The sequence below is a fragment of the Stegostoma tigrinum genome, chromosome 8, assembly GCF_030684315.1.
Source record: "Stegostoma tigrinum isolate sSteTig4 chromosome 8, sSteTig4.hap1, whole genome shotgun sequence".
Taxonomy (NCBI): Eukaryota; Metazoa; Chordata; class Chondrichthyes; order Orectolobiformes; family Stegostomatidae; genus Stegostoma; species Stegostoma tigrinum.
Window position 1 is genome coordinate 6,193,770 of NC_081361.1, and position 16,044 is coordinate 6,209,813.

Below are 16,044 nucleotides of genomic sequence, written 5' to 3' on the forward strand. Positions count from 1 at the left end.
TAGCTGCCATGCTTGTTAGAATTCCTTCTATTAAGCATTTTGGTTTTCTACCTTTCCCCACACAGAGCAGAATGAGAGGGGGACAAGAAGAGATGAATGCTTTCAATTTGCAGGCGCTGGATGGTTCCTCCCACTGCCCTGACATTTACAGCTTTGAACACTCTGCAACTCAACCACTCAGACAGTTAAAGACTTTTAGGGCTGCTCAGTCTCAAATTCCCCTCCTTTATGCTTCAAAGCAACATTACATTGCACAGCTCAAAATGATGTAGCACTCGATTTTCAAGATGCAAAAGTCTCGTGCTATTCCAGTTACTTGTAGTGCAACTTTCATTTCAGTTTATAAACCCAAAGAAGAAAACATGTTGTCCGACAACAGTCAGACCCAGTATTTGCTTTTACCTGGTGCCTCCCAATTATTGAAGGTGGCAGAATTGGAATTACAAAGTCTATGGAAACATAACACCTGGTCCATTCTTAAATTATTCCATTATTTGATTCCAGATGGTACCTTGGGGTATTTATTATCTCTTGTCAATAATACCTTTTGAAAAATAATAGCGTCTTTCACAGGGCAAAATCTCATTTCCCCCAGTAGCCAGTGTAATACAGTGTCTAATATAAATAGATCTTCCAGTCACAGGATCCACACAGCTGTGAAAAGGTTCCAGTACAAGATTTCAGGCAATGTGCCTTTCTTTCTTCGTAATATTCTAATGAGATTGTTGTCTTAAAAATATTTGAATACTATTTGGATGTTATATCTCTTGCTATAATGATAGACTGCCTAGCCACAAAAATAAAAGGAAACAGGATCACCAAGATTTTGACAGATTCACGTGCATACCTGGGATCAGAAGGTTAACAAAGATCCATAAATAGGTGTTGACAAGAAGCCATGTTATTACAACGGCTAACTAGAAACTGGGGCAACGGTCCCATCATTAAACAGTAATGGCCAGTGTTTACGCACTGCACATTAAAACTTGTACTATTTAGAGTCATACAGCACGGAAACATACCCGTCAGTCCAACTCATCCATGCCAACCATATTTCATAAACTGAACTAGTCCCACTTACAGTCATAAAATTGTACAGTGCAGAAACAGGCCTCTTGGTCCAACTCAACCGAGCCAACTAGATATCTTAAATTAATCTAGCCCCATTTGCCAGTTTTTGGCCCATATCCCTCTAAACCATTCCTATCCATGTGTCTTTCTAGATGCCTTTTAAATGTTGTACTTGTACCCACCTCCACCACTTCCTTTGGTAGTTCATTCCATATATGCGCTACCCTCTGTGTGAAAAAGTTGCCCCTCAGATCGCTTTTAAATCTTTCCCCTCTCACCTTAAACCTATGCCCTGTAGTTTTGGACCCCCCTACACTTGGTAAAAGACCTTGGCGATTTGCCTTATCTATGCCTCTCATGATCTAAAAAATTTCTATAAAGATCACCCCTCAACCTCCTACACTCCAGGGGAAGATAGTCCCTGCCTACTCAGCCTCTCCTTATAATTCAAACCCTCTAGTATCCGTAATATCCTTATAAATTGCTGCTGTACCCGTAATTTCCATATAAATTGTTTCTGCACCATTTCCAATTTAATAAGATCCTTCCTATTGTAGTGTGATCAAAACTATACACAGTACTCCAAAAAGTGGCCTCACCGACGTCCCGTACAACTGCAACGTAACATTCCAACTCCTGTACTCAATGGTCTAACCAATGAAGGCAAGCATGCCAAATGCCTTCTTCAGAACCTTGTCTATTTGTAATGCTACTTTCAGAGAAATATATACCTGAACCCCTAGGTGCCTCAGATCGACAACGCTCCCTGGGGCCCTGTTCTTAACTGTGTAAGTCCTGCCCTGGTTTGATTTACAAAAATGCAGCAGCTCGCATTTATCTGAATTAAACTCCATCTGCCATTCCTCAACCCTCTGGTCGAGCTGATCAAGATCCTGTTGAATTCTTAGATAACATTCATCACTGTCCACAATACCAACAATTCTGATGTCACCTGCAAACTTACTGAGCATTCTACTTTCTTATCCAAATCATTGATATAAATGACAAATAACAGTGGACATGATATTTCTCTGTAGATTAGGCACTGGTAATTAACTTATAGTCTGACCAAAAAAAAACCCAGAAAACAAAGTGAGCAATGTGACTGGTCCTGACGACTCGACATTCTTTCCATTTCTCTAGAGTGAGAGTACTTGGATGAGCAGCGCATTTGTTTGACACTCTATCTACCACCTACAACGTTTACTCCCTTCATCATTGGTGCTCAGTAGTAGCAGCCGACACCATTTAGAAGGTGCACTGAAGCAACTTACCAAGACTTCTCCTCGAGAACCCTCCAAGCCTGAGAACCCTCACACCTAGGAGAACAAGGGGCAGCAGATACAAGTGAGAACCATCACTTGCAAGTTCCCCTCCAGTCTTACCTGGAACTGTATCATCAATCCTTTATTGTCAGTGGGTCTTCCCTCCCTAACAGTGCAATGGGTGCCCCGACACTAGATGTGTTGCAGCACACCTTCTTATTTATGAATTTACAGTGACCTACGGATGGGCAATAAATGTTGGCTAGACCAAGGACACCCAGATCTTATGAACAAATTTCAAAACTCAGGTAACAGGTAGAACCAATGGCAGACAATGATTTCAAAACAATTGAGCCCCAAGTAAATACCTGAAGAATTACCAATATCATTCAACAGACCGTACTCTGTTTAGTAAAAGATCAAACGTATCTTAAAGAGAAAGGCCTAGAAAAGAAACATAGAAATTAGCCAGTCTTGCAGGAGAAGAATTTTGTGTTATCCTAAAAGCAAGACACTCTTACACAAGGGTGACGTTTGCAGTTGGTGCTGGGAAAGGAGTCAGCATTGAGTTTGACAAAAACACAGCCAAAGTACAAGGTAAACATAGAGGTGAAAACGTGACAGCAGAGATTACAATCCAAAGAAAGCAGTGAGCGTTCAGCTTTACTCAACTTAGTGCCAATCCAAATGTTACGACTTGCTAAGGCGTTCAAACCATCAAGCAAAGAAATATAGGCAGAGAGGCTGGCACCGTCACTAAATATGAATGCTTTCGATGTTACACAGAGTGCAAACAAAAACAGCAATCTTTGCTGATTTGGAAAATGCTAGAAAACTCAGCAAGTCAGGCTACATCTGCGGAGAGAAAACCAGAGTTAATGTTTCAAGTCCAATGACCCTTTTATAGATCAAATTGAAAGCATTAACTGTTTTTCTCTCCAAAGATGCTGACAGGCTGGTTAAGTTTCTTCATTACTTTCTGCTTTTAGTTTCAGAGCTCGCACATCAACAGTTTTTTTTAAATTTTATTATTTTGCTGATTCTGATGATTGAAGTACATGCCAGGCAAATTTAAAACGTTACCTAAAACAAATCTTCATAAGTGACGAGAATTGGAAGTAAAGTATGGTTAGAGGGAAAAACTGTTCAATATACAGTTATTAAAGGATTGTTTTTTCAACGTAATCTAGGAATGATAGATAACTTGATCAAAAACAATGAGGACTCTGAATCAAGATGACAGAAATGAGCAAGCAAGCACTAGAGCTCTAAAAAAGTGACAAGGATGGGCACATACCAGATGAACAGAGATGATCCACCCACATTGTATGAGCAAGGAAATAAACAATTCAGAAAACATGACTCTAGTACCTAAAGAGCACCAGTGCTACAGAAAGAACAAATGTTAATTGGTGTGTCTTTCATCACAGCTATTGAAATACGCTGAAGTGTAGTCAATGTTGCAATGAAGTGATTCACAAAGTGAACAGTTGTTAATCCAATCCAGGAGACTCTAGTACTGTCATGAGACTGCTGTAAGGCCTTTCATTTAAATCTTGTCACTGAATTATTAGTCAGTAAAAGAACTACATAAATACAAATTGTAAACTGTAACACAGCTACAGAGGTGACCATCCAAGTTGTTATTAAAGGGTAAAACTGCTTGAACTCTGGGGATTTGAGGTAAACTTACGTGCAATTGCCAGAAGTGAAGATAGGTTATCCATTTTACAACATGATTCCCACCCAAAGTTTAAATGTAATGCACTATTAACGAAACTGAAAATCAATACTATTGGGGCTAAGGCGTGAAAGCAAGAGTGTAAGATCAATTAGGTAGCTCTTTCAAAGAGCCGGCATAGGCACACTAGGCCAATTGTCTCTGTTTTGCATAAGTCTCCATAGTTACTGTGAAGAAGGGCTGGCCTGACAGTAAAACTTGGCCTGACATAAAACTTAGCCAGCAGTAGCCTGACCACTGCAATGGACCTCAGTGGGTAATCTTCAGGAACAAGGATTTCCCCAAACATGTTCATTTCAGGTTGCCAGAATGTCCACAAGCAGTTCACCCTGAAAGTAACTCTAAGCCCAGAGCAGCATACGGAGAGATAACAAGTTCCCTGCAAAAAGCCACTTCATACACAGCTGTTCAAGGGAATCTAGGGAGAGCGAGCCAAGTGAAACTGATCAAGGTTCCATATATTTACTGAGCTGACATCAGAGACTATGGAGGAGCAGTCAGGCAGAATGAACAGGAACTGTAGAATAATGAGCTAGTGCAAAGCTATTTGCCAATTTTTAGAACAAAAGCAACATTTTGCCCAAACAGGTACACAACGTCAGTGATTGTTGCAGCAATGCAGATGGAGAAAGGGGTTATTCCATTTAAAGAGCCTCTGAGTTTTGTTCATAGAATGACAATGGGATGCAGCATTGTAAAATATTTGCTGCTCAGCTTTTTTGAAAAATTCAATGGCTGTAAAACACTTTGGAATGTTCTGGAGGTGCTATAAAAGTGAAAACACGAAGTGTTAATTAGATTTGTGTATTCTTTTCCAGTTCATCCAATCGATGGGATAATGCTGATTAACATAATTCATTGATGCACTTCAGTAGGTATACAGACCATGAGACATGTGACTTTAAAACTATAATTAGAAATCCTCGAGTCAGTTTCTGTATGGATGAGTTCAAGTCCCACTTGTCATGGGCGTTTGTCATAACGCACTCAATTAAGGTGCTTAAAAATAATTATCTCAAGTTAATTTTCTTCTTCCACAGGATATGGGGTCACTGGCTTGGTGAGCATCTTTTGCTCAACCCTAACTGTCCTGGTGAAGATGGTTGTGAATCCCCTGTGGTGAGGTACCCCATCTCTGCAGGAAGTTCATCAGGATAGGGTGCTAGGCCCTAGCCATCTTTAGCTGTTTCATCAATGACCTTCCCTCCATCATGGGAAGTTTGCCAATAAGTGTATAATATACAGTACCATTCATGACTCCCCAGATACTGAAGCAGTCCCTGTCCAAAAGTAGCAACATCTGAACAATATCTAGCTTAGGTTGACAAATGGCAAATTACATCCACACCACTCTCCAACAAGTGTGAAACTAACCATCATCCTTTTATATTAGCATTGCTGAATCTCCCACTATAAATGTCTTTGACCACAAACCGAACTGGAACAGCCACATAAAAGAGTAGGTCAGAGGCAAGGAATCCAGCAGCAAGAAATTACCCTCAGATTCCCCAAAGCATGTCCACCATCTGCATGACAAAAGTCAGGAGTGCTCCATCACATTGTCCACTCGCCTGGATGAGTGCAGCTCCAAGAACGGTCAAGAAGATCAACACAATCCAGGACAAAGCAGTCTGCTTGATTGGCACAAAATCCATAAACATCCACTCTCTCTACCAGCAACACTCAGTAGCAGCAGAGCATACCGTCTACAAGATATACTGCAGAAATTCACCAATGCTCCATAGATAGCACCTTCCAAATCCACGACCATTACGATTTAGAATGGCAAGAGCAACTGATACATGGCCTACAAGCCACTCACCATCCTGATTTGGAAATATATTGCCAGTCTTTCAGTATCACTGGATCAAAATCCTGGAATTCCCTCCCTAACAGCATTGTGGATCAACCTACAACACTGAGACTGCAACAGTTCAAGCAGGCAGCTCACCATCAGCTTCAGTAAGGTAATTAGGGATAGGATCTAGATATGAGCTTGGTCAGCAACGTTCGTATGCCATGCATGAAAGAAAATATCAAATTGGGAGGATGGTCAATACGAGCAGGACAGCAACAAATTACAAGAGTACATGAGTAAATCTTTTGCACTGTTACACAGCAGAGATATCAGATGAGTTGTGAAACTCTGAAAAATCAAGTGGTTTACATTTTTAGGTGTACAAGATAACATTGCTATTGAAGCAGTGGGATTGTCACATTATTAAGTCAGCACACCACTATGGGTTTTGAGTTAAGTAAAAATTGACTGAATGATAACTCTCGGATTGGTCCAGCTGCAGTTTGTTACAGACCTATAAGTGCAGAGCGGCCAAGGTCATCCAGAGTCACCAAACGGAAGGGAAAAGAGAGAAATGTTTTCTATCAGCAAGTGACAACACAGAAAAATTAAGAAACTCTAACAAAACAGCTAGGAAACCCTGGATCAACTACAAGTGAAGAATGGCCATTGCTTCACAGACAGCAGTGTTTCACCATTGTTGACAACAAAAGGAACTGAGAAAGACAACATAACTCACTCTTGAGATCTGGGCTTTTGATCTTCAGAATTTTGTTTCTCTATCTACATTTTCTCATTTATATTTGTGTCAACTCATCCGTCTTTTATCTGGCTGATTATGAATACAAGTGGGTGAATGAATTTGGGGATGCTGAGAGGGGATACCTTTAGTGCATTGTAGCAAATTTGATATCCTTTCTTTTGACTGCTGTTTGTTCAAGTAAAGCATGCTTGCAGCAAATAATTATTTTCTCAGCTAATAATGTAACCTTGCATGGATTGTTTTTGTCGAGTAGTCCTTCAGACAAACTGGTCGTCTAGCTTAATTAAGATTTGACACATTTCGTGACAGTTTGGAAAAAAAAATCATTGCTTGCTCTTTCTGGTTAAGTTGTGACAATTTTCTAAGGATAATCCCAGATATATGTGTTTACACATCAGGCAAGGATCAACAAGATGCATCCCTAAAAAAAAACAGGGGGCTGAGATGTCACCTAATAAAAGTCTTTGAAACTATCAGAAGTTTTGACAGAGCGTCTACAAAGAGAATATTTAGAAGCTATCAATATAAGACCGTCATTAAGTAGTAAATAGGGAATTCAAAAGAAATATCTTTCTCCAGAGAGTGATCAGAACATGGAACTTGGCACAAAAAGGGAGTGGTTGAATTGAATAGCACAGATGTATTTATAGAATCATAGAATCCCTTCAGTGTGAAAGGAGGACATTCAGCCAATCGAGTCCATACCAGCCCTCTGAAGAACATCCCAGATTCACACTCCCTATCCTATTCCTGTAACCCTGCATTCTCCCCGGCTAATCCACCTACCCTGCACATCCCTGGATACTATAGACAATTTAGCATGGCCAATCCTTCGAACCTGCACATCTTTGGACTGTGGGGGGAAACTTGGTGAAACTCTCACAGACAGAGGGAGAATGTGCAAATTCCACACAGATAGTCACCCAAGGGTGGAAACAAAACTGGAGAAACAAGAAAAATACTAAAAGAGATGGAGAATGAAAGTTTTACATGAGGAAAGCAGGAGGAGGTTCAAGTGTTACATTAATGTGCCATACAGTCTATGTAATCCTATGTAAATATCCAAGACCTTTTTTGGTAAGAAATCAATGGGAAATTACATTTAAAATCATAAGTACATGAGCAAGTTAGCTGTGAAAACCTATTCTTCTGACCAGCTATGGTTTCAGCATTCAAACTAATTTACCAATTATGTTTTGTCTTAGTCTAATTTCATTCAAATACTCAAAGCCAACTAATCCTAGTGATCTAATGGCTGCACTGTCATAAAATCTCATGTCTACATGGGCCAAATTAATAAATACCAAAAGAACTGCAGAAGCTGGATTTAGAAACAAAAACAGAAATTACTGGAAAAGCTCAGCAGGTTCTGGCAGCATCTACGGACAGAAATCAGAGTTAACTTTTCAGGTCCAGTAATCCTTCCGCAGAATTGATTGTAGAGTTGGCCAAAAAAGACTAGGCAACTCAATAAGTCATCCACATTATTCTGGGTCTGGAGTTACATGTAAACCAGACTACCTAAGCATGACAGGTTTCCTTCCCCAAAGGACATTTAGTGTACCTAATGGGTTTTTTTGTAACAAGTGACAGTGGTTACATGTCACTATTAGATTAACTTTTAATTCTAGATTTTACTAAATTTCAACATCTACCATGGTGGGATTTGAACCCATGTTCCCAGAACATTAGCCGAGGGTTCTGGATTACCAGTCCAGTGTGATTACCACCAGGCCATCACAGTTTTTAAGATTAATTTGTAATGCCAGAAGGGAGAGAAATTCCTGCACCACCTGGATCATGAGCAGTGTTATATTGGCACTGATCTGATGGATTCAGACCTTCACATCACTCTTCAGCTGCTGGATTTCCATGTATTGGTGTGTGGTGAGCAGTGGGGCAGTACAGAATCAGCAGGCTGACAGCAAGGAGGAATAACGTTAGAGAGGAGGGAAGTGGGCAGTATTCAGTCACAATGATTCAACCACCATAAACACACTGGCAGGCTTAACTGGCCAGCTGATCTTTCACAGTCCATAAAGTTTGTATGTTCTTTGCACGATAATTATTTCCAATCAACCTGTTCAGACATGTTGCAACACAGCTCCAGGGCCAATGAGACATGAATTAGACCAGTGTTTGGGACACTACCACTGCACCAAAAGACCCTCCTTCAATACATTCACCTATTTAAAATGTTTTAAGATTTGCCAATTCTCACTGGGTGAAATCAGAAGACATTACTTTTGGCAAAATCTGGCCCCAATTTGAATATGTTTATCCATGTGAAAACTATAATGTCAGGGTTTTCAAAATTGCTTCTATCAACTCTATGAACCACAACCTGATAACAAAGTCTGGAATTGTACAGTTCCTGTAGTTACATTGCTATGAGCAAAAAAATCCCACCCAACTATTGAGATCTTCATATTATAAATGAACCACTTGTGAACTTGCTAAATAAGGTATTTATTTTTGTTATATAATGCAATAATACTTTTGAATCTGCTTTAAAAGCAAGCAGCTAGATAAGAAGTTGAACATGAGATATATGTCAGATATTTCAGCATTGCAACGACACATGCTAGCAATGTAAAGGAGCTGTCACAGACAGACTGAATTTGTTGAAGTATGTTTAAAACAATAACCCTCTTCAGCATTCTGCTAACTTCAGTTCTGATGTTCTTTCCAGTCTCTGAGTAAGATAAGCAAAGCGTAGAATCTCTGACGTTGAATGACATAACAGAGGGCACCCTCTCCAAAACCGTTCTGCTCATGTCAGTGTCAAATGTAGCAATCCAACAGGAATTCATGGAGGTGAGAATTTGCCTTTCCGGAAGTGGTGGATAGCATGCACTATCATGGGGATAGTTTGTCTGTTTGTAGACTCAACAGATGGGGTGCTCCATATCACTTGGGGTTGCCACCTGTCCATTGCCTCTGAAGAAAGGCTTTGCAAACGATATTCCATTATATGCGCAAGTACTCCAGGGATCAGTCCCAAATATGTTGGAAAACTGATGAGTTAAACATGTTCGGATCCCAATGGCATATGGTATCAATTACAGGGCTCATGTTTTCCATGACAAGCTTCCACTGCAAAAGAAAAAGTATGTTCTTTACATCAGTGTCGACATGAGACTCAAAGTATTTACACTTGGTCCTGAAGCTTCACGACTGGAGCTGAAAACAAGGGCCATCAGACTGCAATGAGTATTCAACAGCTGTGTTTAACAGCCTACTTCAGTCATTGCCAGCAGTCACTGGAATTCATGTTAGCAAGTAAGTAAAGGAATTGCACGTAAATGCCTGCTGAAATGAAGTTAGAGGTTTCTGAGCATTCATTGTAACTTACAAGAAATTGCAGAATGTGCTAAAGGCTATGGAAGCGGATTGCATTTCTTGATTTTCAGCGGATGTAAAAAGTAAGAGGCGGCGGCTGGTCATTGAGCCTGCTCCTCCATTCAAACAGATCAAGGCTGATCTGTGTGTGTTTCAAATTCCACATTCACATTTATCCCCTAATAACCTCAGATTCCCTGGCCAAACAAGAAACTATCCCAACTTAAACGGGTAAATTCAATTACCCTGACTGAACCGCCTTCTGAGGCAGGCTGCTCCAATATCACACAGCCCTCAGAAACAAGTTCCCTCCAATTCTGACCGAAAACAGTGACCTAATTTTAAACAAATGCACCCCACTAACCATAAGAGCATGCTTTACACTCCTTGGAGAAGTCAGAAATTGTGGAGGGGGGTGCTAAATCTGAAAGACTAACAATTTTAAAATTCTTCGCTCATGAAGTTTACTCCTCTGTATCTCCATCTTACCCAACCCATTGTCCAATTACATAACACAATTTCTTTCATAAATGTCATTCCACTCCTTTTCTGATTGATCATTCCAATCATGATTTGCATGAAGGAAGAAATTTTTCAATTCACTTTTCGCTAACTTATCTTTGCTTGTCCTGTTAGTTTGACTTGCATTCAAGGAATATTCTGGCCTTATTGAGTCCATTTTATATGCATCATTCTCTAACCTTAACTTTGCCTTTAGGCAATAGAGTTTGACCCTTTCTTATCACACCCTCAGATCTGACTGCCATCGACAAGCTTGGGATTTGTTAAATTTATTCCATAATTCAATGCAAATGCCTCAACAAGGGAGCATTGACCAGTCTCAAGAGACATAATTTCTGCAACCCCTTCGCATGACAGATATCAAAAACTCCCTTTTATCTTACCACAAATGCAGCCTATAATAAAAAAAAGCTCTGAAATTTTGTTTTGCTTGTATAAAAGGAAATTGTTCTGAGACAAGATTTCAGCATGGCATTAGTCAATCAATAACCTTATTCTGAAGTACAATTTGCCAATACACTGTTAACTTGGTTCTCCCACCAATGATATTCATATGCTGATTCATTATTTCCAGATAAAAATAGCACTGCCTGGGGTACAGGATACAGCAAAATTCCACAGAGGAATGATTTTATAGCGAGCTGTAAAGGAATGTGGCCAAGTAAGGAGACCAATTTGACATTCACAAACATTGGGACTAATTTATGGCAATGGCAGATGAATTTTTATTCAAGATAAACCTAAGGTAATGCATAATTGAACAGGTAACAAGACTATGCACAATGAAACGGTTCAGATGCCTGGATATGTTCATCACACTGAGGGCTTTTCATGACTGCATCACCAGAGGATTCCAATTACAATTTCATACCAGAATGACCACTTAATTAAGGTGATAAAAATAACAGACTAGGAAGAACCTCGAGAACTCCCAAGATCAGAAAGGTTGTAGCACACAGAGTCAAGTGCACAACAGCACTGCAAATGTCAAATTTATCAAATTGATTAAAATTAAGCCATGAATATTTTCTCACCTATGCTTTGTGCAGCTAAAGGATATCGTAAAGAATGACCCACATGAGGTCACTGATCTCGGTTGGTTAACAATGGAAATATCTTTTCAAAAAGGTTTCCCCAGTAATATTAAAGTGCCCACGACAATCAGAAATATCTTGAAAGGGATTAGCAAGGATGGGAGGAAGGAGAAGAAAGATCATGCAATTCTAGAACAACCTCTACAATCTCAAGACATTCCCCGAAGATGTTTTGCAGCTATTTCGTGCACTTTAGAAAAGTAGCCACTGTTACAACAATGCAGTCATTAACTGGTGCACACAGCCAGGGTTCTACTGTCACAATATGATAATGGCCAGATAATCTGTTACTTCATCCCAGATGAAGTAGTCGTCCTGTCCCAGGCATCAGGAAAAGTCTTGTGTTTTATTTTCATATAATGTTACAGATCCTTTAATTTTATTCTTTACCTGAGAGAAAAATATGTTTTTTGTGGAGCTCTACTGAGATTTCTGATGTGGTGTGATACGCCAAAAAGATTGCCAGAATCTCCTGAGTTGATTAGGCCAATTAAAATTCAGCTACAATAATTATCCGAATACAGGGTTAGCAAATACTGTTTTGATACAAGAGTACAGGACTTTACTGAGGCTCTCTAAAGGTGACTGTGATTCACTAAAAATGGACACCACGAGTTCCTACATTGATTAGTCCAATCAAAATGTAGCTATAATCCCCTGATTTATTCTCTGCATCAACTGAAAAGCACCGTATTAGTTATTACTGTACTGTATTTGGGACAATGCCAAACGTAGGAAATGATTTAGGGGAACAAAGGTCAATTTCAAAATTATTGGAGTACTGAAAGCAAGGGGGATAAAAAAGATAGTATTTGCTTCTTCCAGTTCAGGGCTCTGTTCAATTGTTGTTATTTGAACAAAGTGGAACATATTTGAAGTCTTGTTTAAGAGGGCTTGGAGAAACATAAGGTAGAGGAATATTTGTTACGACAACATGGTACTGTACAGCTTTGCTGCTGCTGCAACAATCTGGCCTTTCTACAAAGGGTGTAGATAGCTTGGCATTTAAGTGGCCTGTACTTCACTGCAGCTATTATGAGAGCAACTTGCAACGAACCACCACAGGTACTGATCCCAGTAAATGACAATCCCACAAAGTGATTCCTGTAACCCGTCTGATCAACAGCACTCAGAGCTCCCATTCAACGTAAAAGAACACCATCACAGCTTGGTCAACCAGCCAACTAGTGTAATCTAACAAGTGTCTAAACGCAAGTCAGTAACCAAAAAAAGTACAGCCATCACAACAAACAAAGGAAACAAACCCTGTACTTTTCATCTAATTAAACTGCCAACAAAAACACAAGCAGTAAGTTCAGATGCACATGCCATGCAAACACTAGCATAGAGATCATGCAAACAAACATTGCATCTTTTACTTATCCTTATATTTAAAGATTAGAGAAACAATTATCCACATACAGTTCATGGCTAAAGTATTAGTCAACACTGCTCGAAGACAACTATAATATCTGGAATGAAAGCTTTATTTTTTAACTGATTAAATTCTGAGAGGGGTGCAGGGGTCTTTAACAGTCAATAGCCTCCATCAGCATCCACATGAAAACGTAGTAAGTAAACGTGTATCCTCTGTTTAATGTCTTGTATAATGATACTGCTTTTATAAAATGAGTTTGACTGTAGTTCTATTCAAGAACAATATAGTTTTCTAAACCTTGTTACGCACCTTCATCATCCTTATCCTGGGGGGAAAGGGTCACACTGGCTTGTCTCCCATGGTACAGCATAAAGCCAGTTGAAGCAGCAGCAGTCCCATCTCTCTCAGACTGTTTTTGCAAGGACACCACTTCATACATCGTGTCACCAATACCTGCGCGATCTTTTCTTTCCAACTGCAAAAGAAAGAAAAAAATCTCTTGTGCTACTGGAACAAAATGAACCATTTTTGGGGCCTGGGAACAACTGGTGCCAGTAAAATGCTGCAACAATCACAGTGTTCAGGACAGTGAATGCCTTGCAGCACTAAAAGTACCATTGCCAGCAGCCATATGCTGTTAAATCACAGCACAACGCTACATTACGAGAAACATTATACAGTCACTATTGCACTTATGAGAATAGCACTGTGTACTTTGACTGTTAAACTTGTGACACTGCACCAATGAACACACTATAAATGTGCATCATGATTTTTACAAACAAATGAATCAGGACCAGGTGTCAGCCATTCAGCCCCTCAATCCTGCTCTGTTCTTCAATAAGATCATGACTGATCTGATTATCACCTCAAATTTATATTCCCAACTCCCTGGATAACTTTCCACTCCTTTGCTTAACAAGAATCTACCTACCTTTGGCTTAAAAATATTCAAGTAGTCAGCTTGCATCACCTTTTCAGGTACAAAGTTCTAAAGACTCATAACGCTCAGCATAAAACAAAACTTACTTCGATTTTAAATGGACAATCCCTTATCTTTAATACAGTGATTCCCTAGTTCTAAATTCTCCCAGAAGAAGAACCATCCTCTCCACTTCCACCCTGTTAATACTTTTCAGATTTTATGTTTCAATCAAGTCACCTCTTCCTATTCAAAACTTCAGCAGATGCAAGTCCAGCTTGTCCAATCTTTCCTCATAAGTCAAGCCACCCATTCTAAGAATTAGCCCCAGGAATCATCCACCCTGTCCATGCCCCTCATTATCTTACACGCCTCTATCAGGTTGCCCTCCAAAAAAAACCCAGCTTTATAGTGCAAATGCTCCATCCTGGCAAATCTGCATCCCCGCCCTTTCCACAGTGTCAAAACTGCGCACAATACTCCCAGCATCTATTACTTAAGGTGAGCATGCATTTATGGCAAGTCTATAGAAAAACTCATATAATGTTTTCATTAGGGGAACTGAATACAAAAGTAGGGATGCTCTGGATCCATTATGCAGTGTACTCGTGAGACCAGCACATTACTGGTCACTTCACTTAAGAATGATCTAAATTCTTTATTCATTCACAGGATACGGGCATTGCTGGCTAGACAGCATTTATTGCCTATCCCTAACTGCCCAGATAGCAGTTTGGAGTCAACCGCATTGCTGTAGCTCTGGAGTCACAAGTAGGCCAGACCAGGTAAGGATTGCAGTTTGCTTCTCTAAAGGGCATTAGTGAACCAGATGGGTTTTCCCGATAATCAACAATGCATTCACGGTCACCATTAGAATCTCAATTCCAAATATTTACTGATTTCAGATTCCACCATCTGCCATGGCTGGATTCAAACCAGAGTCCCCAGAACGTTATCTGGGTCTCTGGATTAACAGTCCAGCGGTAATATCATCACCTCCCCAGAGCTGATTATTAAGGTTTATAGAATCATGAGGGGCATAAATAAACTGAATAGCAAACAGTTTTTTTCCATGGGTGAGAGAGTTCAAAACTAGGGGACATATTTTCAAGGTGAGAGGAGAAAGATTTAAAAGGGGCCCGAGGGGCAACTTTTTCCACAGAGAGGGTGTTTTGTACGTGGAATGAACTGCTTGATGAAGTGGCAGATGTAGGTACGGTAACAACATTTAAAAGACATTTAGATAGGTATACGAATAGAAAAGGTTTAGAGGGAGACAGGCCAAATCCAGACAAGTGGGACGAGTTAACTTGGGAAACTTGGTTTGCATGGAGAAGTTGGACTGGAAGTCTGTTTCCATGTCGTATGACTACGTCCTCAGCCTGATGCAGTATTCCAATGAAGCTCAACACAAGCTACAGGAACAATGCCTCATCTTTCATTTGACACTTTGCAGCCTCTGACTCACCATGGAGCTGAATACTTTCAGACCAAAATCTCGACTCACAGCACATTACTGCCATTTTGTCTCACTTTCTTTGCAGTTTTGCTGTTAACTGTGATTCTGGATGGCGGTTGTTCATTATTTCACCAAGAAACCCTCCTCTAAACATATCCTTTGCTTGTTGTTCCATTAGCACTACCTTTAACTATTCCCACTTAATTGTCATTCAATATGTTCCCCCTTTTTCCATCCTCTCCCAGACATTCCCTTTCTTTATTCCATACCCTGCCATTTCAACATTTTTAAAAGCTTTTCTCATGGCTCCCAATTCTTATGAAAGCCTGAAACACTGTGAACCCTGCTTGTCTCTCCACATATGGAGCTCTACCTGCCATGTCCAACATTTTCTGTTTTAATACACAGAGAGATAGACTTTCAAGACATGATGTATCAAAGGTGAGAAACCAGGAAGTTGAATAATTTCTTACTTTATCTGAGTTCATATAGTTACAGTGGGAAAGCGCCGATTCACATATGGGACCAAGGATGACGAGTATTAGGAGCAATATTTCAGATAATCCTACAACTTTTTTTTAAAACAAAAGGAACCCATAGTCAGATGTTTGCAACAACCTAGCTGGACATATTTTCACTTCAGATTTGAACAAAAGTTTGTTTCTCCACGGGTGTTAAATTGACTGTGA

The 16,044-nt window shown here is 39.9% G+C and overlaps 1 protein-coding gene across 3 annotated transcripts in view; it reads right to left on the reverse strand.

Annotated features, from left to right (window-relative positions):
• Positions 1 to 16,044, reverse strand: part of rabgap1l (RAB GTPase activating protein 1-like) — a 444,915-nt gene that overhangs the window by 292,507 nt on the left and 136,364 nt on the right. For all 3 annotated transcript variants that reach the window (XM_059647710.1, XM_059647711.1, XM_059647709.1), the window contains one exon: positions 13,284 to 13,449. In XM_059647710.1, coding sequence (XP_059503693.1) covers positions 13,284 to 13,449 — 166 coding nt within the window. The remainder of the gene's footprint in view (positions 1 to 13,283; positions 13,450 to 16,044) is intronic.